General features: G+C 39.5%; 2 protein-coding genes across 3 annotated transcripts in view; one reads left to right on the forward strand and one right to left on the reverse strand.

The window, feature by feature from the left end:
- Positions 1-25,352, forward strand: part of TEX26 (testis expressed 26) — a 188,925-nt gene extending 163,573 nt beyond the window's left edge. Inside the window, exons 24-25 of the mRNA XM_067016805.1 lie at positions 22,560-22,689; positions 23,921-25,352. The gene's annotated coding sequence lies outside the window, so the exon portion shown is untranslated. The remainder of the gene's footprint in view (positions 1-22,559; positions 22,690-23,920) is intronic.
- HSPH1 (heat shock protein family H (Hsp110) member 1) lies at positions 378-25,546 on the reverse strand. 2 transcript variants are annotated; one of them, XM_059041606.2, is made up of 18 exons: positions 24,641-25,546; positions 21,992-22,049; positions 19,752-19,892; positions 18,865-18,987; positions 16,585-16,684; positions 15,310-15,443; positions 14,619-14,863; positions 13,762-13,990; positions 12,054-12,160; positions 11,676-11,809; positions 9,587-9,795; positions 7,817-7,948; positions 5,239-5,376; positions 4,219-4,344; positions 2,787-2,894; positions 2,566-2,685; positions 2,187-2,348; positions 378-1,270 (listed from the first exon to the last, which is right to left on the reverse strand). In XM_059041606.2, the coding sequence occupies exons 1-18, from the start codon at positions 24,745-24,747 to the stop codon at positions 1,064-1,066; spliced, it is 2,580 nt and encodes an 859-aa protein (XP_058897589.1). In that variant the 5' UTR covers positions 24,748-25,546; the 3' UTR covers positions 378-1,063. The 2 variants fall into 2 exon arrangements, with proteins under 2 accessions (XP_058897589.1, XP_066872897.1); XM_067016796.1 differs by lacking the exon at positions 7,817-7,948 and having other exon boundaries at positions 24,641-25,165.
- Positions 25,547-25,843: the final 297 nt, after the last annotated feature.

Raw genomic sequence — 25,843 nt, forward strand, 5'->3', positions numbered from 1 at the left:
ATGTATGACTTTATAATGGGACTCAGTACAGCAGTGAAGTTATAAAACCTGATCATATTTACTGATTTCCCTGATACACAGAGCTTTAATAAACAGCCTACACTAAACTCACACACACACCCCGCGCTGACACACACATCACCTTCAGGAGAGAAAGGCTGGAAGAGTTTTTTTCTGGGTGGCAGATAAGTTACATTTAACTTTGTAGTTTTAAAAAATTGTAATGTAATCAACATATGCTACTTTTCTACCAGGAGAAAGTCATTCTCATTTAGAACACTGATAGCACATATAAGAAACAGCAAAGAAGGAAAGTTGGATTTTCACACTTTACACCATGCTGCTCCAATACCATTTTAAAATTAGTGACAAAAGTGTTTAGAAATGACACCATAAAATGAACTTTATTTTAAAGCTCATAAGAGGCTTCACAATATCAGTTACAAACAGAATCAACGTTTCTTCCATGTTACACCTTCACATGACAATGCACTGTTATAAGAAGAGAGAAATTTTAAAGGTTTTGTTCTGCATGCTGCTAACACATTTCACTAGCTTTTGCTTTTAGTCACTGGATTTTTAATAATATCCAAGCAAAAAGTGATATCCTATTGGACAGAATTTCAGAAAGCCCTTATGAAATCAGACTTAGTCTTGTTTATAAACATCCACACCCACACGCATGCTGAAACGGAGAGCAAAATGCAAGAAAACTACCTTGGCAGGAACAAATGCTTAAAGAGTTTAATCACAGCCCTCTTGAATACACTTTATTTTCTCCAAAGACAAAAGTCAATTTCATCCTCAGTGATGCAAATGGTAATACTGCACAGAAGCTTAGTATGAATTCACAATTCCACAGGAATCTGAAGTTACCAAGGCAATTTTCCCTTTTAGGATCATAAAGACTACAGACTTAAGCTTTTTCTTTTTCCATATAATACACAAAATTTCTAAACATCCTTAAAAAAGAAAATATAAATAGTCTCAGTATGTCATGTAGAATCACATACTATGGCAAAAATATTTTATTAATCGAAGGACTAAGTCAGTTTAATGTCATCTAGTCCAAGTCCATATTAATGGAACTCTTCTCATTAGGGTAACATTCTCCATTCTGATGTGGAGGTTCAGCACTGAAATTGTTTTTGCCTTCTAAATCCTCTTCCTTTTTATCACTACTCGGCCCATTTGGAGTTCTTTCCAGTTTGGGTGATTCAATTTTTGGTTTGGGTTGTGTTACAACAGGTTCACAAGTGTTATTCAACTCCTAAGAAAGGAAAACAACACTAATAATCAGACTAACTCTAGTTCATTTTCAATTACTTTCCTATATACCCGAACCAGTATTTTTCTACCAACTCCAATTACACACATCTCAAAGAACTCCATTTGCTCAACACATCTGGCCAGAACTATAGCTTGAAGCCTGATCGAAAGAGACGTGAATATTCTTCTAGGGTAATGTCAGGGACTTACTAACTACTCACATATTATTAACCCATTTGATCTCACAGCAATTGTTAAAAGGAAGGAATTATCATCCCCACCTATGGAGGAGAGGTTAAGTAACTTAACCTCAGGAACAGAAAAAGTAGTGAGCAAAGAGCTGGAATTCAAGCTTATAGCCCATGACCTCAAAGGCTCATGTTAACCTTCACTGTGTTCGAATATTCTTCCAGGCAGAAAGCAGTTCCTTGGTTTTCTTCCCAACTTCCTTCAAGCCTCATGCACTCAGCAAGGCCTTCCCTGATAAATACTGACCTGAGTCCCTCTCCACCGCCCCAAGTTTCCTAATCCCTTTTGACTATTTCCCCCTCGGCACTTAACACAATCTGATAGCCTTCCATGCTTGTTTATTGTCAAGCCCTCCTCGCAGCGGCAGGTGACTCCCACGGGGGCGGTGACTTTCTTTGTACACTGACAGTTTAACTCCTAGAACAGTAACTGGCACATGGTAGGGGCTCAACAAATGTATCTGTTGAACTAAATGAACAAATGAAGAAATGTAAATTTAACAAACTTACAAGGTATTCCACGTTTTGTAATATCAATAACAAACTCAGAATCTGGTCTTGGGATGAGGTAAAAAGATTTAAGCAAAAATGGCTATGTTCAAGGTTCAAAGGATTGCAACCAGAATCCCTAAGAAAACACAGCAGTGCACACTAGACAGTGACACTCACCTTTATTTTTGCTCTAATTTCCTGAGCACGTACGACGGGATCCTGATCAAGACTCTTTTTAGCCTGAGCGTTCATGGTATCATTCATCCACTCCATCACCTCATTAACAGACTTCTCAACCTTCTTCATTTCAGACTCATCAATATGGTTATATTTCTCATCCTAAATGGAAAAACTTGGTCATTCTGTAGAATTAAGTGTATTTAACAGTAACATCTAACTTGACCCAAGTTTCCATGAAGTTCACTTGTACCTCTGGTCTCACACACCAAAACCCAATTTCTCATTTAGGAACGCACACGTGTTCACAATGAAGGTTCCTCAGCTTAAGTACAAGCTTACAGATCTAGGGTGGCTTCCTCGCTCTTTACAGACTTACATTATTCCTAAAATCAGCTGCTATCTTGGCGTAGTGCTGCAGCCTCTGTCCTAGTTCTTCAAACATTTTTGGCCGTTCTTCAGCTTCTTGAAACCGGACTTTAATTGGAGTGCCAATTTTCTAAAACCGAATGTAATAAGTTAGTATTTGTCATAATTATATTTTAAAAGTCTATAATCTAAAACACAAGTACTGCTTTCTCAGGGGAGAGAAGGGCCTACCATTAATTCCTCCAACTTGTCAACATACGCCTGCTTAGCCTGGTCCTCTCCTTCTTCATAGAGCCAGTTCTCAGTCTCTGTGAGCAGCCTCAAAAAATTTTGATGATCCTACATACGGAATGCAAGACTCAGTATTAGTGGCAATCTTACTTTAAAATAGTCAAAATAGTCGTCCTCAGAAGTGTTAAACATCAAGTAGCTCATTTCATTTCTAGGAAGGCACTCATTAGCTGGATTCTCTTCACTGAAAAATATCGGGGAGCAACAAACACTCCACTGTTAGCACCATACAATATTTTACAAGACGGACTGACAGTTATTCTTAGGCTATTCTGTTTTACACAGGGATATTTGAAACTTTGTGGTAAAATGCTCTTATTGACTTATAATATTGTATTTCAGTAGTCCGATTTTGGACAATTTATACACTGAAATGTGGTTATAGAATCACGGGGACTTCCCTGGTGGTCCAGCGGTTAAGACTCCACGCCTCCACTGCAGGGGGGCGCGGGTTCCATCCCTGGTCAGGGAACTAAGATCCCACGGGCCTCGCAGTGCAGCCAAAAAAAAAAAAAAAATCATCATCTTCCTACTCTCCAAAACAATTAGGTCTCAATTAGTAACTTTCTACTCACTTCCACAACTACCAAATACTGAAAGGAAAACTAAACAAGTTGACAATTCAGTCACTGAACACAGAAAAAAGCCATTCCTAACAAAGTCACATAAAGTAGCAGTTATACTCTAGCTTTAGGAGATCTAGCTGGTTTGGGTCATCTCTACTTCAGAAGCCCAACCATAAGAAATGCAGCTTCAGAGCTGAGAAAGAAATATATTACAAAGTAGCCTCAGGATCTTAGGACTAAAATAGACTCCCGAGTTTAAATTCTCTTAAGTTCAGAATTAATTCCGAAACCACTCAAGATTTCTAACTAGCCAATTTTTCTCCAAGGCCATCTTTCACAAAGGAGCTTCAGGGATTTGCTTAGAGCCATACTGCTTCTGGGAGCTGACAAAAGCCTAAGGGGAGTACCGGTGCCTGGTGAACTCTGGAATGACCAGATGAACAAACCTTATGGGATAAAGCAATGACAGAGAGCAACCAAGGCACCAGAGTCATAAAAAAAGAGTCTGAGGCTTTTGAAAGCAAGGATTTTCTCTTACTTATGTTTCTAGGCCACAGTAACTGTGATGTCACAGACTATGAATAAAAGTGCTGACGGGTTCTTTCTTTGACGGTAAAAACTAAACTCATTGGGATAAACTAGAATAAAATGGCACGTCACTAGTGAGCCTCTCCCTCCATGACTTTGTTTATTCAATTTCTATTTCAAGCTGTTTTGTTTTCAAAAAGTTCAAGCTACATAATCTAGTGGAGGTTTAAACACTTCATAGTGAGATCATCTGAATAAAAACAGAGCCCTAAACATACCTGCTCACATATAAACTTTTCATACGGTCCGCACAGCTTGTCCCTGAACTCATACACATATTCTTCCACTGCATTTTTAGCATCATTTCTCTCCTTTTCCAATTTATCCTGCATTATCATCTTACCCTGTCATGACACAGAAAGGGTTAATTCCAATCTTCTGCTACCGTAACTATATTTTAACTATTTAGATTCTGGAGTTAACAAAATCAAGGATTATATTAAAAACAAAAATCAGTCTTAACAGTTCTAATTTATACCTTATAAAATTCTTCCAACAATTCCTACAAAGTTCTTCATTTTCTAAATACACAGAATGAGGGTTTTTTTAAACATTATATAATAAATTACATAGCTTTCCCATTTGAGATTTAATACTAAGGAAAAAACCAATCTGTTGCTTTTATACAATTTTGTTTTCTTTTATGTAGTTACTTGGTTGTCTCCTACTGGGATTAATACTGACCAATGTGTAACAGCCACCCAATCCTGCCACCACATTTCAAAATCAAGGATAAATAAATGTACTTAGAGTCTATTTATTTACCAAATATAATATAAACGGAATAGAAATTATTATTAAATTTCTAAATACAATGTTCCCATCTCAGTAAAGAAAAAATGCATCTCAATTATTTCATATATGTAGACTACAAAGAATCATAATGTATTTTAACAGAAATATTTAGTGTGGCCTGAGACACCAATTGTATTGCTCTCTGGGCTAGAAGATATGAGTACCTGCTTTCTTCATAAGAACTTGGGCAATCAATTTTATACCAAGCAGAATGATCTACGGTACAGATTTCTTTAATAAGGTTACAAAAATATAAACAAAGCTTGCTAAAAAAAATTTAACTGAAAAAACCATTAGTTTTGGCTTCATCCTATCCCTAAAAATTGTATAAACTTATGAAATATGAGAAAGAATTATAGCCATTTATTTATCTATTAGAAATATGTGTAAAAGGGCCAAACTAAACACATACCAAAATAAAAATATGTAAATGAAGTACTTACCTCTGTTTCAATATACATGTTAAGAAGGTCTTTCCCTAACTGCCAGACCAAGTTGGCTTCAATTGGCAACTCAACATTCACCACCTTTATTTTGGGTTTTTTAGCTTCTGGAGGCTGGTCAACTTTCTTTTCATTAGCCTTGGGAAAAGGGGTTTAAAAAAAAACAAAAAAAAAAAAAAAAAAAGAGAGAAATTCTTAAATAGTCCTTGAATAACAAAAATCTCCCTATCATACTTACTGAGGACTCAGGAAAAATTAAAATCCCTAAAATCATAAAGTTGGAAGAATGTATAAGAGACATCTAATTTTTCACCCACGCATTTTAAATCAGGGCTGCAATTACACTTAAACATGCCACACTTCCCTTCAAGAATTCCCCAGGATATTTTTCATTCCATATTAAATTTAAATTTAATCTCTCCTGCTAAAGCTTTTCTTCATCAGTCCTTGCTTTCTAATCCCTTTAAGCAATGTTTGTGACTGCAAAAAGGCAAAAATATTATTAAACGACCACATCTTTAAATTATAGGCTACAATCTAATGGTAACACCAGATGGACTCTGACCAACTGCTAAGCACGTTAGGATCAACCCTATTCCTGTGATATATCTATTTGAGGTCCTTTATCCCAGCATTAAATGTGCTTTAATTACAATTACCACTACACTGATGAGCGCCTTTTAAAACTTCCTGAGTTTGGAAATTAGGTACACACACGTGGACGTCTGTGTGTATCTCCCTATGTCTACTATCTGCCTTTGAGTCATACCACTCCTCATTTGCAACTCTGCAAGGTCCAAAGATCTTTAAAAGTCTTAAAATGGAAGCAAATGGAATGATGTAGCAAATGCTAAGTTTATTGTAAGTTTTTCCAAAATACGTAAATACAGGGCTAAAGAAGTATCTCCTATGGCCTTTAATTTTCCAAGCCTTTCACGGTATTTTCATTTCTGCAGGTTCCTATGAGCACAAATGACAAAGAACGCAATTTAGGAAACTCAGCTGTAGGACAGATTAGAAGACAACCGAGGGTTACGTAACATGTACCCTGATTGGCCGAGACGGTAAAACAGGGACAGGCCCACGAGGCACAATGAGAACCGACACGGGGGAATCTCGGGGAGCTGTGAGGGGGGTTAAAATTCTAGGCTCTTTATGTGAGAAACTGGGACTGGAAAGAGGCTCAATGGCTCGGCCAGAATGATAAAGACAGAGACGGGACTGGACGGCGTGTCCCCCAGACTTCTGTTTCAGCGTCCCTCAGAAACCACGCGTCTGTGAAGTGCTGTGAGCTGCACCCCTAGCAGTGATCTGGTCGGTCAGCCTGCAGTGTCCGTGTCTTCTTCTTCCCTCTAGGGCACGAGAACCCCCCAATATTTTGTGCACGCTCTGGGGGCATGAAACACAGAAAGAAAAATGACACCTACACCTGGCAAAACACAGGAGTGCGACAGATGTTTGGGAATCAAATGGATGACAGTCACGTGTATGCAGGTTAAGTCAGGACAAGACTATCTAGCCGAACAAAATTAAACCAAGTACTGACAAAACCAACGTACCACAGAACGGCATTCGACGTGGCATGGGCGCGGAGTCCTCCAAGGGGGCCTGTGGTAATGTTCCACAGGGTTTGACACTAGTGGCCCCAGTGACAACTAAGAACGTAAGATGCTACCCAGTGTCCTGTTCTAGACAGGTACTGAGACCACCAGCCGAAGTCAGTTAATGCTCAACACTAAGTGGTGAAGGGGAGGGATGCTGAAATTAAGGGGTCAATCATTGCCAAGAAAGCAACGCTGCTACACCATCAACACACACCTCTTCTTAACAGGAGAAAAAGAAGGTTTCCAGAAATCAGAATCAGGACCTGCAGCTCCTATCAGGGCCCCCAAAGGATCAATCAGGGCATGGGAGATGAAAAACCAGAACCTTCTACCAAGTGCAACGTGCATTTGGACCCCAGGGAACAATTCTGCAATTCATGTGAGGGTAAAGAATTCTGTCCTCAGAATGAGAGAAAACCAAACTACTAATGAGAGTTAACGATTTACATCCAACCTGCACAAGGAATGAAGTTCTGCAAAGTGCCGATCTGGGATAACAATTGAAACTTATTATAAACCAGATCATCATGATTAATTTACATAAATTTGACTGGTAACTTGAGAGGAGAAAAAAGTTTACTAGACTACTATAGCCGCGTATTTATCATTGGATGAATTCAAGTGCAAACTCATCACACAGCACCGGGATGTATCTGTTTCAGGTGCCCGCAACCGCAGATACCTCTAGCGCCAGAGAAGACAACAAAAGGTATGCATTCACCTCCCGTTGCTTGGAGTGGCAGCTAGTGAAGAGCAGCTTTCAGGTCTCAAAAGCAGGACACTCAGTTCCCTCAGCTGAGCTGGAGTACCTCTAACTGGTTTTAGTTGGAAAATATAGAAAATTACCAGGGAAAAAAAACCTACACGGAACACGGTAACTTGGTGCTTGCTCTTGAAACTGCGGATTGAATGATACCGTTAACGATCACACGTTGCAACACTGTCTAATGGAACGAACCGGAAGCGTCACTCACTTTGTCAGCATCTGGGGTTTTGTTTTCTTCTGAGGGAAGTTCAGGTGAAGGGGGAGACTGTGAGGTCTGGCGACCATCAGTTTGTACCTGGGGCTGTGTTCCAGCTTCACTGTTGTCTTGCTGGATATTTTTCTGAAATGAAAGCCCAGGCACAAAGGATGTAGAAAGCAGGTGTACTTGTATAAATTTAAAAGGTTATAGGGCACCAAAGACAGAACACTCAATGTCTGAAATCTTAATAGCTGGGGGGAAAAGATACTGATAAAAGCATACAAACACAAAGTATTTGAAAACCTCTTAGATACTGTAAACCTGTAAGAAATTCTTTGAATGATAACAGTTAATGTAGTTAAACAACACAAGTAGTAAGCGTTTTGATTGATGTGATGACAATCAAGAACCCTCCTTCAAGAAGCTTCCATCTAGCCTTGTAGAGATATTAACTCTCAAAAGCATAGGAAGCAGATTTACTGTAGGCCTCTCTCCCAGAAACAAGCTCCCCCAAACCTAATTTCTCAGCGGCCATCACACATCTCAACACATCTCCACTTCAGTGAGTTGAACAATTACATAAAACAGCCAACGATCAGTTATCTGGGGGGGTTCCTCACCTCAATTTAGAGAGACGCAAGACCCTCTCTGTCCCCACTTTCTTTTCGTGATCCAACTATTTACACCTCAAAAACTCCCAGCATAAAGAACAAATGCTACATGTTAATAGACACCTCAATCCCCAGTAAATCCGTGCTTGCTATGATCTTTTCCCATCTTTGGGAGAAGCCTGAAACGTTCGAATTTAACTACTTGCTGCCCACCTGGAAGCCTCTCACATTTTTCTTTCAGAGCTTCAAGATCCTAAGGCAGACACTGAAGTATCCAGAAGCAAGGCACTCCTGGTGTGTATACAGCCAAAAGGCACGAGGAGATTGGATACAACAGGCATTAGAATAACGCTGTCTGTGGCCTAATGAGAAAGTATGTGGCCCTGGTCCTTTAATTCATTACACTGAAGTTCTTCTTGACAAGAACAAAACGAAGGCTCCAATGCTAATGTTCCTTCAATGTTCTAGGAACGATCAGTTATAATACCTTCTTCACATCTGAACTGAAACACTGTAACTGCCTACACCTCTTCATTTAAACTATTTCTGATTATTACCCAGAAGTGAACCACAACAGCTCATCTATTTGAAAGTCTCCTAGAATTCTTCTGTAGACCACGTAACAGCAGCACTCAGGCTAATGCAGTCTACATTAACATCGTGGACAGTAACAACTTCTGTAACTCCAGGCGGACACTTCACCTCCTCCCTCCCTAACACAGCAAACCGGGTAAATAAAAGCAAGTAGGTTCTAGAACGCCAAAGCCAAATTTTGCCATACGATCAAAAAATAAAACCAAAAAACCACAGCATTAATATCTGCTATGTATTTCACTAAATAGTTCTTGTATTTAGTCTTTTTTTTTTTAAATCATCAGTTGGCATTTGATTTCTCAAATGGCCTATGTCTTTAAAAAAAAACAATTCAAAGAAACTTTACCCGCTCTAAATGATCACATGCCAGTTCAAACAAAGCTACACAGAATTTAGTCACCGTTCACCAAACTCCACGCTGTATTTTACTGTCATCTAGCAACTGCTTGTCATCATTAACCACAATTTTAATCACAATTAAGAAAAATCTATTTTAACCCTTCCCCGCCCTCTCTTAGGGCTTAGAATTAAGTCAACTATATATTCAAACTCAAAGGCTTACCCACAAACTTACCTCGGCGTCTGGGTTTTCTGATGGCCTCTGATTCTGACACTCCATGTCCGCTTCGATAGAAGACACTTCGTTCTCCTCGGCTGGGATTTTCTCCACCATAGACGCTGTAGATATGGTGAAAATGCCGTGCGTGTTGACTCGCACTTTGACTTTCACTCTAGATTTTTCTCCATCCTTCTGTGCCAAAACATTCTGAACTACGAAGCGGCCTAGAACAAAAAAAGTGACAATTTCAGAACTGAATCTAAATCTATCAAGCAAAGGCTAAGAAATACTGCTATTCCAAAATCTCCGTTTTCTCTACCAACTGAGTTACATTTAAGCCCTTTAACATATACTATAAACATAACCTCTTAAAATAGACTCATAAGTACACAGTCTACTTATCACACTTGGGATTAGTCTTACTATGTCATAAAGCCTTCAAAGGCAAGCGCACTCTTGTGACTTGCTGTCGCGCGCTCCGGCACAGACACTGTGTGCAGGCTGACGGATGCAAGGCTGGCCCCCCGCCTCCTCCCCTGTTTGTCCAGGTGAGCACAACCTCAGCACGGAAATCTGCAGCGTGAGGCAGATGCTATCAAGCGCTTCCCGCATTCTGATTCTGCAGGGCCTTGCCCAGGAATACTGCTTTTCTGACTGAATGAGCTAAACATTTTCCTACATTTCAAATAGGAGAGGTGAGCTAGAACCTGTATCACAGCCTGAAATTATCATGCATTATAGGGCAGTTCCAGAGCATTCCTGAGTAGGAGTTTAGAGTGCTGACTCTGACCCAGACTCTCTGGGCTTGAATCCTGGCCATGTGACCTGCTGTAAGTTACTTGATCTGTGCTTTTGTAGTTTGAGTTGACAAGAGTTTTACACTGAGCACTTAAAACTGCGGAACCACGGGCTAAGTGTCAGTTATCACCTCCACCAATGGTCCTGTCACTACAGAAACTGGTAAACAAAATTAAGCCGTTTGAACCTGTTATGTGCAGAGCATTATATGGCATTTAATAGCCTTGTAGTTAGAGTGCTGTCTACACAGACACACAGACAATTAGATCTATTTAGTAGGTTGGTGAAATATGTTGGAATAGACCTTCACTAATAATCAAATCACTAGGTTCAGGAAATAACTGCCATAAGATCCAGTTAAAGAAACAGCATTTACTCAAGGGTATCCAAGAAGTCTCAGAGGAGAGAGATGTTAAGACAGCTCTTTAAGTCTGTGCAAGCTTCTCAGTTTGGGTGATAAAATGAAAAATCTGATGCCATGCTAAAGAGCTGAGGTTTTATCCTCTGCACAACGGGGACTAGAATCCAGCCTGTCAAAATTTTAGTCTATATTCAATGATTTCCTTAAATTGTCTATAAATAAACTCATAAAAGCTGTTATAAAAAATAAAAACTCCCCTGTGTCAGAACACTTTCAGTTTTAAGTAGTAAGAAAGCAAACACAACTAGTCAGGCTAGACTCCTGCAAACAATGTCATTATGAAATGGTGTGGGGCAAAGGCGAGCCCTGAAGCGATCTAGCAACATTGGCAAATTTTACCAGTAGCCTGGGAAAGAGACGCGGCCACTGAAGAAGATGCCTGTAGCTCTCCCAGATTTTCAGAGTTAACTATGGGTCAAAATAGATGGATAGTGTCAAACCTCTCCAGGAAAAATGTAGCAATAAAGATGTATTTTTTTTTAAAGAAGATTACAGTACAAAGGTACATTTGAGAAGTAGCTTCAATGGTTTCCAAGCCAGGTTTTAAGCAATATTCTGCAAGTGACATTTCACCCAGAGAAAAGGTTAATATTAAAAGCAGGTGATAATCCTTTCAGTATAGACGGTATCAGAAAAGGAAAAATACTCAAGTGCTCCTATATATATATACACTTGGAAGTAACAGCAACACCAGCAAGTCATTGCATCTCTACAGGCTAGTTTATTCACCAATAAAACAAAGAGACTTCCCCATCACCATAATTCCAAAATGAAAATGTCTTCACATGGCATGGTTCCACTCAACATTGCTAAGAACAGAAAAAATGTTTAAGTGTACACACTAAAGTCAAGTCTTCAAAAGAGTGATTACGATGAATTGTGTACCTATTTTTGCTTCTGGATATGGAACTCCTTGAGGATCAGAATAGAAAGCTTCCAGCTCAAAAGGCCCACTCCTCAAGAAGGTGAGAACTTTGGAGAAAGGAGCAGCATGGTTTCTGCTGAACACTTCATGGACGCTACGAGGAAACGAAGGCATTCAGCTCAAGTGCTCAAGCTCACTGTGCTATGCGAACAGAATAAACACATTCTAAGAGCTATATCGATCCCATCTCACCATTTATAACTCAAAATGAGAGAAATATTTTGGGAAGTCTGGTTGTTGAAAGATCCCAGTTAATCAAATACTCTACCATGAAACTCATTTGTTAATTTTTCTTTATATTAAAATAAAGTATCCGAAAGTTATTTTCTCCTACATACCCTTCGGCATCTTCTGAATCGTGACTCCAGACCAGAGATATTGGAAAAGGAACTGCATCAGTGACGGAAAATTCTCTAACTTTAAATGCTGGGGAAAGAATTGCACACTTCAAAAAAAAAAAAAGGTAGAAAAAAATTATCATGAGCACATGAAAAATTTCACTCAGCTTTTAATATAAAAATCAATTCAAGCCCACCTGTCACAACTAAGGAGCTGGCGAGGCACAACTAAGGAGCCCGCCAGCCGCAACTAACACCCGGCGCAACCAAATAAATAGATAAATATTAAAAAAGAAAAAAAATCAATTCAAACAGAACAGGCAGGTTTAAATTCAAATTCGAAATTGCTTACAGTGTATGTGTCTTAAGCATAAGTGATTTATCATCTAAATACTATGGAAATCACTAGATATAAAGATAAACAGTACAATGAATCTTAGGCTAGCAACGGTTAATTAGTAACAAGTTTCACAGGGGCTGAGGAAAAACACTGGTCTCTCCAGAAATGCCCTGTTGATGGCAACTTTAATTACAAGCTGTATCATTTTTGAATGTGTATATACATCCAAACAGCTCTGTCCGCACTGCCTTTCAAATGTCTAAGACTGAAAAAGGGTAAAACCAAAATGTTCCTATTTTCAGGTAATTTCAGGAATGAAGGAAGTGATGGTCAATTCAAATTTAGGGTAGACAGCACCCAACAGACCAACCAGTGGATTGAGACTTGTCACAGAAAAATGATTGAATAGATGTGGCTAAACTAAAAGTTCGTAAGTCTCTGACTCTGTCAATAGCACAGGATTCTTCAAGAGAGAAGCCAAAATAAGCTCTACTTCTGAAGAAACGATAAACTTCCAAAACTCTGGAGAACTAGAGTTCGTGAAGGAGGCACACACTCCATTGCCAAGGAAGAAGCAACAACCAAAACCCCACAAAACATGGAGAATCTTGACAATGCGATGGATTACAGGCAGTCAGCATCTGTATGTTCTTTTCTACAAGTTTTACACCAGTCAGTCTAAATACTTTTCTGTAAAGAATCTACTGCTTTATATTTAAAAAAAAAAACTGTGCTAACTAGATCAAATTTAAACCAATTTAACTTAAAACTTTAGTTAAAACTACTCAGAATTGACTATAATATCATAAGTATAAGCCAATACTAATTTTTTTTATGAGTAACTTCTAGATTTTGTGCTTTTACTTTGCCAAACTTCACGCCTCTGAGCTGCCTCCTTATTTGATAAGCTACAATCGGTTTGGAGGGGGAACAGCTATTTCATCAAACCACCCGTTAGCGAACACTCTTAACCCGGCAAACTTTCCCCAAATCGATTCCTTACCGCGCCGGGCTGCCGTTCCCCTTCCCGCCTCCGTGCTCTGCAACGCCGTCACCACCACACAGCTACTTCGCGCTCTACAGCTGTGTTTTCTATGATCCCCTCAGAATCAGGCCTGTTCCTAATCCCCAGCTTGAGAAACACTAGCTCTGTAGTTCTTTTAATCTTAAACTTCGTAAACCTTCCAATACTTGAAGCAGATCCTGTGTCCCCACGGCCTCACCGATTTATGGAAATGTAAGTAACCCCCTTGTGGTGTCTAACTGGGCACTGGGCTCTGCCTTCTCTGTGACCCCACCTCGATGAAGTAAAGCAGAAATGGTTCAAGGAATGAGCCCCCAGAGGCAGAAGGGCTGAGACGGCAGTACCTGTAGCGCACACCCTCTGGCTACTGCTTCATCTGCGTTGAGCGTGGTGCTCGTATCTTTTCCAAAGAATTTGGCAATTTTTTCTTTCACGGCTGGGATTCGTGTAGTGCCTCCAACTACCTCCACAGCGCTCACATCTTCTACTTTGAGCTGAGTTTGTTCCAGCAATGAATAAAGGGGAACTTCTATCTTTTGCAGGAGCTCAGCACAGAGTTCTTCAAACTGTGCCCTTGGCAATTAAGAGGAAAACTTTAGAAATCTTTAGAAAACTTATCTTAAGGCCAATATCTTGTCCTATTTTTTAAAAAATAAGTCTTATCAACCCAACATTTTTTTTTCCCTCCGACACCCTGAATTCCACATGGGCCAAGTTCAACCATACTGTAAGTTGTAACTTTTCTTTTTCAAAAAATATACAAAACAGATGCAGAAAGGGCGTAAGGAGAAAATCAATTCAACAGGTATTACTAGAAGAAATCACTTTTATATTAAGATTTCCATTTTATTCCTTAATGTTTTAGGTGCTCCTGTTTTCATTACTTTGAATATTTCCATTCTCTTCAAAATATTTCTGCAAAATATTCTGTGAAACCATTATTGAATTACTGGCCCAGAAATACTAAAAAGTGAAAAATACCCAAAAGACTTCACTACGAGGGCAATGAGCACAGATCTGCCTAAAAACTCTCTTTGCAGAAACAACCCTAGTTCTGATGGCGTTGACAGTCTTTCCAGCAGGTACGGTACAGTCCTGAAATGTGGGCCAAGCCTCACAACACCACGGCTAGAACTGACACGCGGACTACAGTTTCAGCAAGAAGTTCCTTCTTTAATCTGTTAGAATTCAAGACACGTACCTGTTCATCTTTCCTGAAACATCTCTGTCATCCATAAAGCACTCGATATTCAGTGGAAGGTCTGTGCTATTGGAGCTCATTAGCTTTTTCAATTTTTCACACTCCTGATACAGACGAAGGAGTGCTCGAATTTTGGATTTTGCGTCCAACTTGTACTTAGTTTTAAATTCTGCACAAAAATGTTCCACTAACTTTGCATCAAAGTTTTTTCCTCCTAAGAAAGGATCAAAAGCTGTTCCCAGCACCTAATTTAGTTAAAACAACAAATAATCTGGTTATTTCAATCATATTTGCAACTAGAATCTTAAATATTGCTATTCAAACAACCAAAGACTCCTAGGCTCAAAATTTCTATTTAAACTACAACATGAAATTCAAGTCAGTAAGGAGACATGTAACTACAAAATCCAAACGAAATGCTAAGTCTCTAAGTTATCTTTAATTTTAATGATTACATAGAAGATAAGCTTAAAAAGCTTTTCTTTCCTAAGCAAGAACAATTAAAGAGTGCGCTAAAATGATTACATCATCTTTATGGAGGATCAACCTTAGGAACAACTCGTAGTTAGTATCTTTACCCAAAACTCTTCATTACCTAGAAGAGCACAATCAAGAAGCTCAGCAGCCTAAAGTAATGACAAGTGTCACACGTTTCATATTTGGGTCACCTAGTTCTGATTTATGACTTTACCTTCAATTTTCCCTTGTTAAAGGCACAGGCAGACACTTGAAAAGCTGAATGTCCCATATCAACAAAAACCACTACTCGAGGTTTCTCATCCAGGCCTGGGAGATCCTGCTTATAAATTCCATAATTCAAAGCAACTAAAAAAAAATTAGTATGTTTCAACTGTTTGGTTCACATTTTCTTAGGAATTTCATTGTTACCAAGATAACCACACATGCAGGAAACCTGACTGTACTTCCATTAATTAAAGGTGAACATATTTCTTTTATATCTGACTTCATACTTTGTCCCTTTCTGATTTTCGAACAATGTTCTATCACTTTTAAATATATGGAGAGATGTGACAGAGAAGACATACGTAATGCAAAAACAATGGCATGTAAACCACATGTAACCACACACAAACAATATCAGACTCATTACACAATACTTACATTTTAACCACAACCTGCTAGGAGACTGCTTAGCCAAAAAAATTAAGAATTTAATATAAAACTACAGCAACTGCAGTTCCTACCAATTAGATTCAAGGCAAATAACTGATCTATCTTAAGTAGTCTGTGTTAGCTTTTTCTGAATTTTGAAACCACTGCATTTCTACATATGTATACTTAAGAACACACCTTTATCAATATTTTAAGAGTTCTTAAAACATCTATTAAAAACATACTAAACAAAGTCATATTTGCTTTGCCTGAATACACTACATTGTAACTGACTTTTGAGTCCATCTGTAACCACAACAAACTGATACAAGGTCTAAGAGGAGATAAGTGAGTGCTTTGCTCCCCACTATATCTTCCTACCAAGGTGCCCGGCAAATCGTACAGCTTAAATCAATATCTGATGTAAGATGAATGATCAACTCCTAACCACATACAATCGGAAGCATATGAGGGAAAAAAAAGTTTAAGCTAAACCAATAGTCAAGGTAGTTGTAAAAGCCAAAATCATGAGGTTTTAAGAAAACTTGTTTCTTAACTATAAAGACAATGTAAGGAAATAAAAAACTAAATCCAATACAACCAATTTAAAAGAGTAAAAAATTTACATACAAGAATTTCCTAATGAAAACAGATTCATGTATTTGACAAAGTGCCAACTTCTCATTAAAACAAGCATCTGAAAGGCTAGAATTTTTGCTTTCAAATCTAACACGTTTTTTAATAGGCTGTGTTTCTACACCTACATGAAAATGTTTGATAACAGGACCTGGTGTGTCTTAACTTTAGTTTCGAAAGTATATTAACGGCTACACAAAAACAGTTTTCTTCTTACCAGCTGTCATGTCATTCATGAGTCTCAAGCAGTTTAAGCCAACAATTTGTGCAGCATCTAAGACAGATCGCCTCTCAGCATCTGTGAAGAAAGAAGGGACCTGCAAACAAGAAAGGAAAGAATTTTAACTTACCTAGAACACACAAAATAAAACATACAGATCCCTCGCAACCATCTGTAATCAATTCACAACAGTCCAGCTAAATAAGTGCCTAGGCAAGTCACAAAACAGGAAAAGAATGGCAAGTTCTTCAACTTTCAGAAACACTAACTACTTTTGAAAAGATTGCCCTAAAATTATAAGCATCAAATTTATTATAACCAAATTTTAACCTGAAACAAAAACTAATCAGGAGTATTCATAAGACATTCACAGTTACTTAAATCTAACAAAAAGCTTTAAGAGGATGAAATACTATTTCCAAACGAGTCTTAAATTTCTACTGACATTTGGAAATTATTCTGCTATGTCAACATTAAACATAATTAAACTATAAGGACTATAGGAACTTAAAGATAATACAGCTAATTCTAGCCTCTGCCCGTTAGTTTGCTGTTCGTTGGTTTTAAGCATTAATCGTTGGGATACCTTCTAATTCTGTAAACCTGTTAAGATTACAAAAACGAAAACTATTTTTGTCAAAGCCTGTTGATTTTTCTAAGAGGAAGAAGAACAAAATCAGCTCAAGGGATAAAGTTTCTCACGGTGTTGTCTTACAGCTAGATGAATTCTTTTGATTGCTTTCTAGAACAGCACTTTAACCAGCACATTCTTCCAGAAGAGCATCTAACAATATATTCATAATCACTTAACTGGAAAGTACCTAAGAGAAAACTTGGTACAGTGGCTTTCGCATTTTCTCCCCAAGTTACCTATAAATGCTTCAGAAAGAGTTACAAGAGCAAAGGTGGGTCTCTGCTCACCTTTCAAATCCGAACGCTTTCAGTTTTCCATATTAGGTTATTTAAAGAGGGGGTGGGAGAGGAAGGAAGGACCACTGACTTATAACTTAATTCTTTAACTTTAGCAGAGATTAACAGCATTTCTCCGAGCAATACCCAGACATTCCTTTAGTCGAACACCTTCTGTCTTGCAAGAGAAATGTCAGCCTTTCTGCCTCTCTTCTTGCATATCCCAGGATGCACTGCCATAAAGGCTTCTGACAGGTCTGGACAGGCCACCCTGCCAAATAAAAGATGACTTTTCCCCATAGCACAAATTCTCCACAGAGACAATAATAACGTTGTAGAGGGTGAAAATTGGTACATGAGGACAAAAAAATATTTAGCTAGTTACAATGGCTTGTGGCTGTCTAAAGGGCCACAGTACAGAAACAGATATACACTAAATCCGTACTACTGAACTTTCATGCGGGAGAGGTGATTAGGTATAAAATGTATGTAAAGGATCCTTGGGGCAGGGGAAGCGACACCCTGTCCTATACAGTCAGTAGAGCCTGGCTGCAATCTCCAGCTCACGTTAACAGCTGTTCTGAGACATGGGCTAGGTAGAAAAGAGATAGTGGGAGAGATTAGAGTAGCTCTCTTAATTAACTTTAACTACTTAGAAGAGAAAAAAAGAGAACTAAGTCTTCAAAAGAAGAAGGAAGGCCTCTCTTTTTCCTTGTTTCTCTAACATCGATAACTAACACCTAATCTTATTTTAATGTATACACTTTCCCCCAGATCAAATCTTTACCTATAAATCAATTAACATCATATTTCCTAATCCCTTACATAAACGAGGGAGTGTTAATAAACGTTAATGTAAAAAAAAAAAATGACTTTTGTCCATTGCAAATACTCCTTAATAACCTAATTATCAACTGTCCATTGAAAGTAGTGGGCTTGCCAATGCTAAATAAAAAAACCTAGGTTTTGTCACTACTGGTAGGTTACACTTTAAAACTACTTACCACCAAGAACCAACTCACTGGTTCTCATGTGTGGATAAAATTCTGAAAAGCTCTTGTTTAAGTATACAATTGTCTCTCAATACATCAACTAACTTTAGAATATCCTCCAATTCGACCAATCAGTCTGTATTTTCAAAAAGCCTGACAGGAGATACTGACTTGTCCCACCACTCAAAAACCTTTGCGACTTCTGGCTAAAATCACCACTCAAACCCGCCATGCAATGCGGCTGAACACCGTGGTATAGAGTGCAGCAGAATTCTGATCTCTAGTAGTACGACAGCTTTCACACATTCACTACTAAAAAGTACCATGAAAAAGGCAAATTAAAATAAAACACATTGCCTTGCTGAACTCTACTTACTGAAATAACACAATCTGTTACTGGCTTCTTGAGGTTGTTTTCAGCAGTTTCCTTTAACTTAGTCAACAGCATGGCTGTTATCTGTTCCACACTAAACAGATGTTCTTCATCCAGGTACATTACCTGTATTGAGGAAAGAAAATGCTTTAAATGTCCTAAATGCTTTAATGTCCTAAATCTAAATGCCCTTTTCATGTCCTAAAAGTTACATGCTAATAATATTAACTTACAAACATTAGTACACATTCTCTTCCAGAAAACCTTTACTGTTATAACTGTTTAGAAAAGAAGAAGGAAAGGAAAGGTAAAAGGAAGAGAAAAAGGGAAAGGAAAGCAAAGCAAAGAAAAAAAGGAAAAAAGATTCTTCCCCAGAGATGAAGAGAAAAAAAGCTGGGGCAGATTTTTCCCCTATCCAAAGTACTAGTCAAAGTATTATAGAAGATAGTGAATTTCCACTCTAACTGAAGAGATGAATCACTGGGATAAATATTAGTTTGTGTAGATCATAAGACAGGAATGCCTCTGTAGTTTAAAAAAAGATTTCTGGTTGTATTACACTATAGCTCTCCAAACAACTGCAAATGAGCTGTATTGGAACAGACTTGTTTGATATGACAACACAATTTAGATTTCTTTAAACACCACGAATTCTAAATTTTATAATTGTCAAGATGTTATGAGAAACAGCAGTATATACCATTTGAATAATTTTCAAGGATGATTTAAACAGGAACCTATAGTTTAAGAGAGACTAGATAAAAAATAAAAGACCACCTTGTCCAAGTAAGGAAACTGAGTTACATATTTATTAAGAATTAAGTACTTTTCTCTGTAGATGAATTAAACAGTTTCCTAGTAAGGAATCTAAGATTACTTGATTATATTACCTTTATTCCAACTCCACCATTTTTCATTGGAACCAGATCATAACTTAAGTTTTCCTTCTCCTTTTGAATGAAGGGGTCATTGAATGCTCGGCCATGAAACCTCTTGAAATTAGACACTGTATTGTTTGCATGAGTGATTTGCTGCAAAAAAAACAAAAACAAAAAAACACGGAGATTTAAATTTTTTTTCTAATTTCAACACCTATTAGTACTTACAGCAATTAAAAAGGAAGTCACTTGTACAACTCAAATCACAGGGATCTAAGTAACCTTCCCCAGAGCCCTGACTTTCTCCATCAATGAATGGACTTTATTCTTTTTCCTTTTCCTATAGAAATTCCAGGAGGGAGGCAGTGAGAGGGATACACACAGGCTTCAAAGTCTGCAAGATAAACTCAGATAGTGAAACTATCCCTGGAGCTCTGAACAAACCCCAAGAACTGGATGTATCACTTTATTTCATTCCTTTTCTCCCACTACAGTTGTTTTATACCTAATGAATAAATGAAAAAGGATATCTAGAAGCACTATAGTCTGGTCACATTTTTTTAAAAAAGGAGTTAATTACTACAGTAGTCTATTTGTTGAGTTGCTAAGTGGCCAGGATAAGTACACTTTGTGCCACAAAATACATTGATTGCTACTTTTCCTATCAATAGCATGGAATGTTAATTATCTATACCAAAAAGCAGAAAACGCAAGGATAATTCAAAAAGTTTCTATGAGGTAATGCTTTCAACTGCACGTACATATTTTTGATGATTAGGCTCTGGATATACAAGTCCCACTTCATAGCATATTTCACTCAAAGATGTCAGCAGTGGGAACCTTATTTAAAACACAAAAATAATTAAAAGATGGAAAACAAAGGCTTCTAAAGTTATTAGTTTGAAAATACCAAAACAGTTTACTGTTTACTTCTCTCTCTGATCTACTTCTTTTAAAGAGAAAAATATAGCTTGGCAACAGTAGTTTTCAAATAATATGGAATATTTCAAACAATGTTTAAGTACTAAAATTCCTTGCGATTCTAAAACCGAGATGACGTATGTCTAGTCATCTTCAGGCTAGATCTAAGCCTCAATAGATTTTCCTCACATAAACACAAAAATGCAGTGGGATCTCAAGTCCGGGACATCAGTCTCCTCAACGCCACATTTGGGGAGGCTGTTACTTCACTAGTGCCCCTCTCCCCTTTGAGTAGGTTACTTTGAGTGGGCATGCCCATTTCTCCTCCCTGCTTTGCTTTTTTGCTCTTTTGTTCCTCTCTTCCAACTAGCCATAATATAGTACTCCAAGGTTTAGAGTTTTCTTTTTTTAGCAATACTATTTTCTGTATTGAGAATTTTTTCAACTTTTTTTTAAACTAAATAAATCAACATGTAACATTGTGTAAGTTGAAGGTGTACAGTGTATGTTACTTTGATAAGTTTACATATTGTAACAGGCCTGCTTTCATCCCTTTCTTAAAAGCCTCTCACAAAAGGGATTTTCGTATTTCATATTTATTCTTTTTCTCCCCAATCCCCAAAGTTCAAGTTATAATGTGAGCCCTAAAGGGAGCCACACAGGTAAATTTTCAAGTCCCATTAATATGTAAAATTAATTCCAATAACTTATTTAGCCTAATTCATCTAAAATATTGTCATTTCAACATGTACTTGATGTAAACAATTGATAAGATTGTTTATTTCATTTTAAGCCTTCAAAATCACATATATTTTATACTTCACATTTTAATTCAGATTAGGCACATTTCAAGTGCTCAAGAGCCACGTGTAATAGCTACTCTACAGGACAGCACGGGCCTAGACAACAAGTTCTCCTCATACTACCTTAATAATTAAGTAACCTGAAATCATTTTTAAACACAGAGCTTGTTAGAAGTTCCTTCTATAAAAGGAATCTTTAACTCTTAAATGAGTATCATGAGAAACTTCACATGAAAGAACTTCATGTGTCTTGTTTTTAAGTTTTAAAAATTAGATACATTAGAAGGTAGGAAAGTTATTAAAAATTAAGGTTGGAAAATTAGAAAGTTAAAGATCTTATTCAATAAAACAAAAGGAAGAGAACAGAAAAAAAATAAGTATCTAAGGGCTCATAAGGAATATCTGCATTACAATTCTAAAACTCAAAAACAGATAGGCTTAGGTATTTCATATTTTTGTATGTCTCTGAGATTTTACTTTTAAAACTTCTCTCTTAAAAAATGATCAGAATCCTCTTAAAGAACATACCTGATTTTTGGCTGCAACTCCAATTGTTCTGTTTTTTGATCCAAATGATATGACTGATCTAGAAGAAATTTTTAAAAAAACATGTTTTACAAATGTTAAAAAGCATAAATGTGGAGGTTTTTAACTGACGAGGAAAATTCTAACATAAATTTCCTACCCCCAAAAAGGAAAAGAATATCCTACCCATTCTGGGGGAAGGGGGCACAGTACAGCACAATTTTGGACTCCAAAGCTTTGGTCAGCTGCTTAACTGCTCCTCTGAGAATCTAATCTAAGTGGCAGCTGCACCCCACCCTGGCCCCCACTCCTGTCAGCTCAAGGCTCAGAGGACATTTGCCAGTACTGCAAGCACCAGCATAATTCTCCAGGCCCCAATTAATAGCAAGTGGACATTAACTCTGAAAATGCTTTGAATAGTTAGAGTATTATTAACTTGGTCCTAGCCACGATTAACAAAATATGGTGTAACTACTTCGCAGTTACCAACTCCATAGAAATCTAAGCGTCACTATCATACCTATTGCTGTCCTGATATACCATCTGACTCTTTATGATCAAATATTTTCAGATAAATGGAAACAAGTGGGCCTAAGTTATGCTTCCGGAGTCTAAAAGCACAAAAGAGGGTCCTATACAGAAGACTCTACTTGAGGAAGCCAAGTAAAAATGATGTCGAGCAAGTACCACAACAGAACCAGGTATAAATGCCGAGCGAAAGGACTGAATAATCAACTACATTTTAAGTCAGCTCTGAAGAAATGAAGTGACTTGTAACCGTTAAACAGCCTTCTGAGCAATGGAAATAGAACGGTAGCACAGAGCAGTGAGAAGCACAATAAAGTCTTGTCAGAAGGATGGAAATGCATTAGGTTTTAGATTACGGGGCAGGTAGGAATAATGGTGTGATATGAGCAAAATGGGAATACACTGAAGGTATTAAATATCAAGCTGAATCAAATTTAAACTTGCTATAACAGAGACATCTTAGACCTGGATTATCTGAGAAGGTACTAAATAGCATCTTAACAGCCAGAGAACTGTTGGAGCAAAGGCCAGAGCTTTAAAATACCTTCCGAAAACAGAGTATCACTCCGAGCTTAGAGTAAACATACAGTTACGGAACGAATTTACTCATTTTCCAAGAAGAGAATCAAATTAATTATACTAAACAGAAATTAATAGTAGCCAGTGCAGTTGAGTCAAACATCTATTATATAAAAAATATTAAGGGAAACCCCAGTACTGCCCTTGGTTTACATTTTTGAGACACACCTGTCAACTTTAGTTTCACAGTGGTCACTATAGCCACATACATAATTTTTCTCTACTCTCCCTTGAACAACTCTTCTTCCTTTTACTGGACCAAAGGGAACAAAGATGTAAACTGCACCTAAGCATGAAAACCTGAGATACTATCTTCTTTCTTACTATACTCCGATCAGAGCCCTTTACACAGCTAAACTAAAAGACTGTAGCTTTATAAAGAGGTTGACGCAGGAAATGCTCCGTGAATAGCAGTGTTCCCAATGCTACCGATACTGCCAATGTTCGGTTATTCTCTCACTTCCGTTCACTTTCATAAATGTTCATCTGCACTCAAATAGTGATATAAGTCCAGTCATTTCACCTTTGGGCTCGATGTTTCATTCTATGATTTTTATCTTGGGATTAAGGCACTTAAAAATAAATACCTACACCATTTTCCCTGAGAAGTAAGCAGTTGTTCTTATCAATGTACATGCAGGCATGTTTGCATACAATATATCCAGAAATTAAGACTCCCTCCAAAAAAAGTTGCTTTGTAAAATGTTACCCTTTGCCCACCCCATGCTGCTGCAGAATATGCCATTTAATTCAGTGACAACATCCAACCTCTAGAGGAGTTCTAGCACCAAAGTGTGCAATTTTTCTTTTCTCTCCTTATTTAAGCCGTTCAAAATTAAAGAAATTGGGACGCGATTTAGGATTCCTCTTTAACGGCTTTCATAAAACGAGAAAAAAGGCCGTTTACATCTTCCACAAATGATCTAAGAGTGAGCAAGAAAAGGTAGATTTATCATCAAAGGAGTGATTCTGTGGTCGCTAACAACAATCCGCCCGCTCCCTGCACAAGAAGCAGCATACGAGCTCTGGAAGCTTCCAGCTCATTTCGAGATTCACAATGCGGAAGAAAAAGCTCGGCAGCCCCAGCTCTGCGGTGCGCAAAGACAAGCTCGGAGGGAGGGGGCGGCTCGGCCAGCTCAGAGAAGCCGAGTGGGGAAACGGGGGCGGCCGCGCAAGGAGCTGGCTGAAGCTTCTTGCCAAGAAAAGGGAGCGAAGTCTCGGGCCTGGCCGCAGACCGGCCCCCAGGAGGGAGCCCGCCAGAAGAGACGACCCCGGGGGACTCGACTCCCGGGCTTCTCTTGGCCCCTCGAATCCCGGAGACCCCCTCTATACGATTCGTGGCCGCAAGCCCCCTCCCCTACCCGGCAGCCGGGCCGCCGGCATCCCGACCCCACGGAGGGGCGCACCGCTCCCCACATCGCCCTTCCTTCGCCCCGGCACTCCGCGCCAGCCGCAAGCCTGGGGTCCCCGGGATCCGCAGTCCCCGCCAGCTTGCTGCCCTCGCTCCAAGAACCTCCCCCAGCGCCCCCGCAGGCTCCCACTTACGGGGTGCACCGGTCGCTGAACTCGTTGGCGATGGTCTCGATACCCCCGGCCCGGGCCACCGCGATGTAGCAGCTCTGCGAGCCCACGTCCAGCCCCACCACCGACATGGCCAGCTCTCGGTCCGCCTCCGCTTCGGGTCGGTCTGTGTCCTCCGGCCGCCGCTTCCTGCCCCGGCCGCGCGCGGCTCCTGCGGGGTCCTGTGCTGTCACGCGGACGGACACACAGACGGTCTGCCGGTCCGGGGCCGCCGGATTCCCGGGGACAGTGGCAGCTCGCAGAGGAGTAACCACGGGATAAAGCTGCGCTCGGTCTCCGCAGGTCGTTCTGCAGTTCGGGCTGCCTGCCTGGATCTTCAGCCACTCGCTCACCAGCGCGCCGCTGAACTACCGACCCGAAAGAGAAGGTCCCAGCGTCTCAGCCTTATGTATCGTACTGATCGGAACTTTCCAGAATCTGCGGCATTTACTCACCGGCGCCTCCACCGGCCCCTCCACGTGCCACTTCCGCTTCCTTCTTCTCGAGCCTTCTCGAAAGATTCCACCCAATGGGTGGAGGGTCCCTCAGGGGACGGCCGCCGTTGCCATGGCAGCAGGACAGCCCTCCCGACGCTATTGGCTCAAGCTGGCCAAGCTGACCCGCCTACGCCCCGCCCACCCTAGCCTGAGGCTCTTTGCTGTCTTAATAAAACGGGCAACGAAGATAACTCGAAAAATTGTAATCTTCTTTATTTGCTAGTGGGCGACGGTATCTGACCCTTAGACTCGAAGGAGAAGCTGTGCGGGCGGAGACACACCCCACTCCTGCAGAGACCCGAGACCCCCGGACGCCAGAGAGGTCGGCCCGCAGTCAGGAGAGCGTGTCGGGAACCGTAGTTCGGTTGGGAGACCGTGTCGCCTTGCATGCTGGGATGTGTAGTCCCGGTCGCAGTGCGGGCTGGGAGCCGGCTTTGTCTTGGGGGACTCGCGGCAGAGGGCGAGCTTCCCTTTATCGCTTTTCGCTCGTTTTCCAGCCACAGCGTTATTTTGCTTGCCTGCTTGTTCGGTATTCGCTTCTATTATTGTCTAGAGTACCCCACGGCTGGTGAATTATGAATTAGAAAAAGGAATTTACGTTTCAACTTCTAGTGACAAGCATAACGGTTTGTGTTAAATATTCTTGTATTCATCAGCGGCAGGATATTCTTTTGTGGAAAAAAATGTCGGG

Source organism: Kogia breviceps, chromosome 16 (assembly GCF_026419965.1).
Source record: "Kogia breviceps isolate mKogBre1 chromosome 16, mKogBre1 haplotype 1, whole genome shotgun sequence".
Taxonomy (NCBI): Eukaryota; Metazoa; Chordata; class Mammalia; order Artiodactyla; family Physeteridae; genus Kogia; species Kogia breviceps.

Excerpts from the sequence above, each read along its gene's own strand:
- HSPH1 (XM_059041606.2), bottom strand. The coding sequence starts at position 24,747 with ATGTCGGTGGTGGGGCTGGACGTGGGCTCGCAGAGCTGCTACATCGCG. Across the intron at positions 12,161-13,761 it reads CCAGAGGGTGTGCGCTACAG|TGTGCAATTCTTTCCCCAGC; the intron begins GTACTGCCGTCT and ends TTTTTTTTGAAG. Across the intron at positions 7,949-9,586 it reads CAGAAAACCCAGACGCCGAG|AAAAATATCCAGCAAGACAA; the intron begins GTAAGTTTGTGG and ends CTTTCATTTCAG.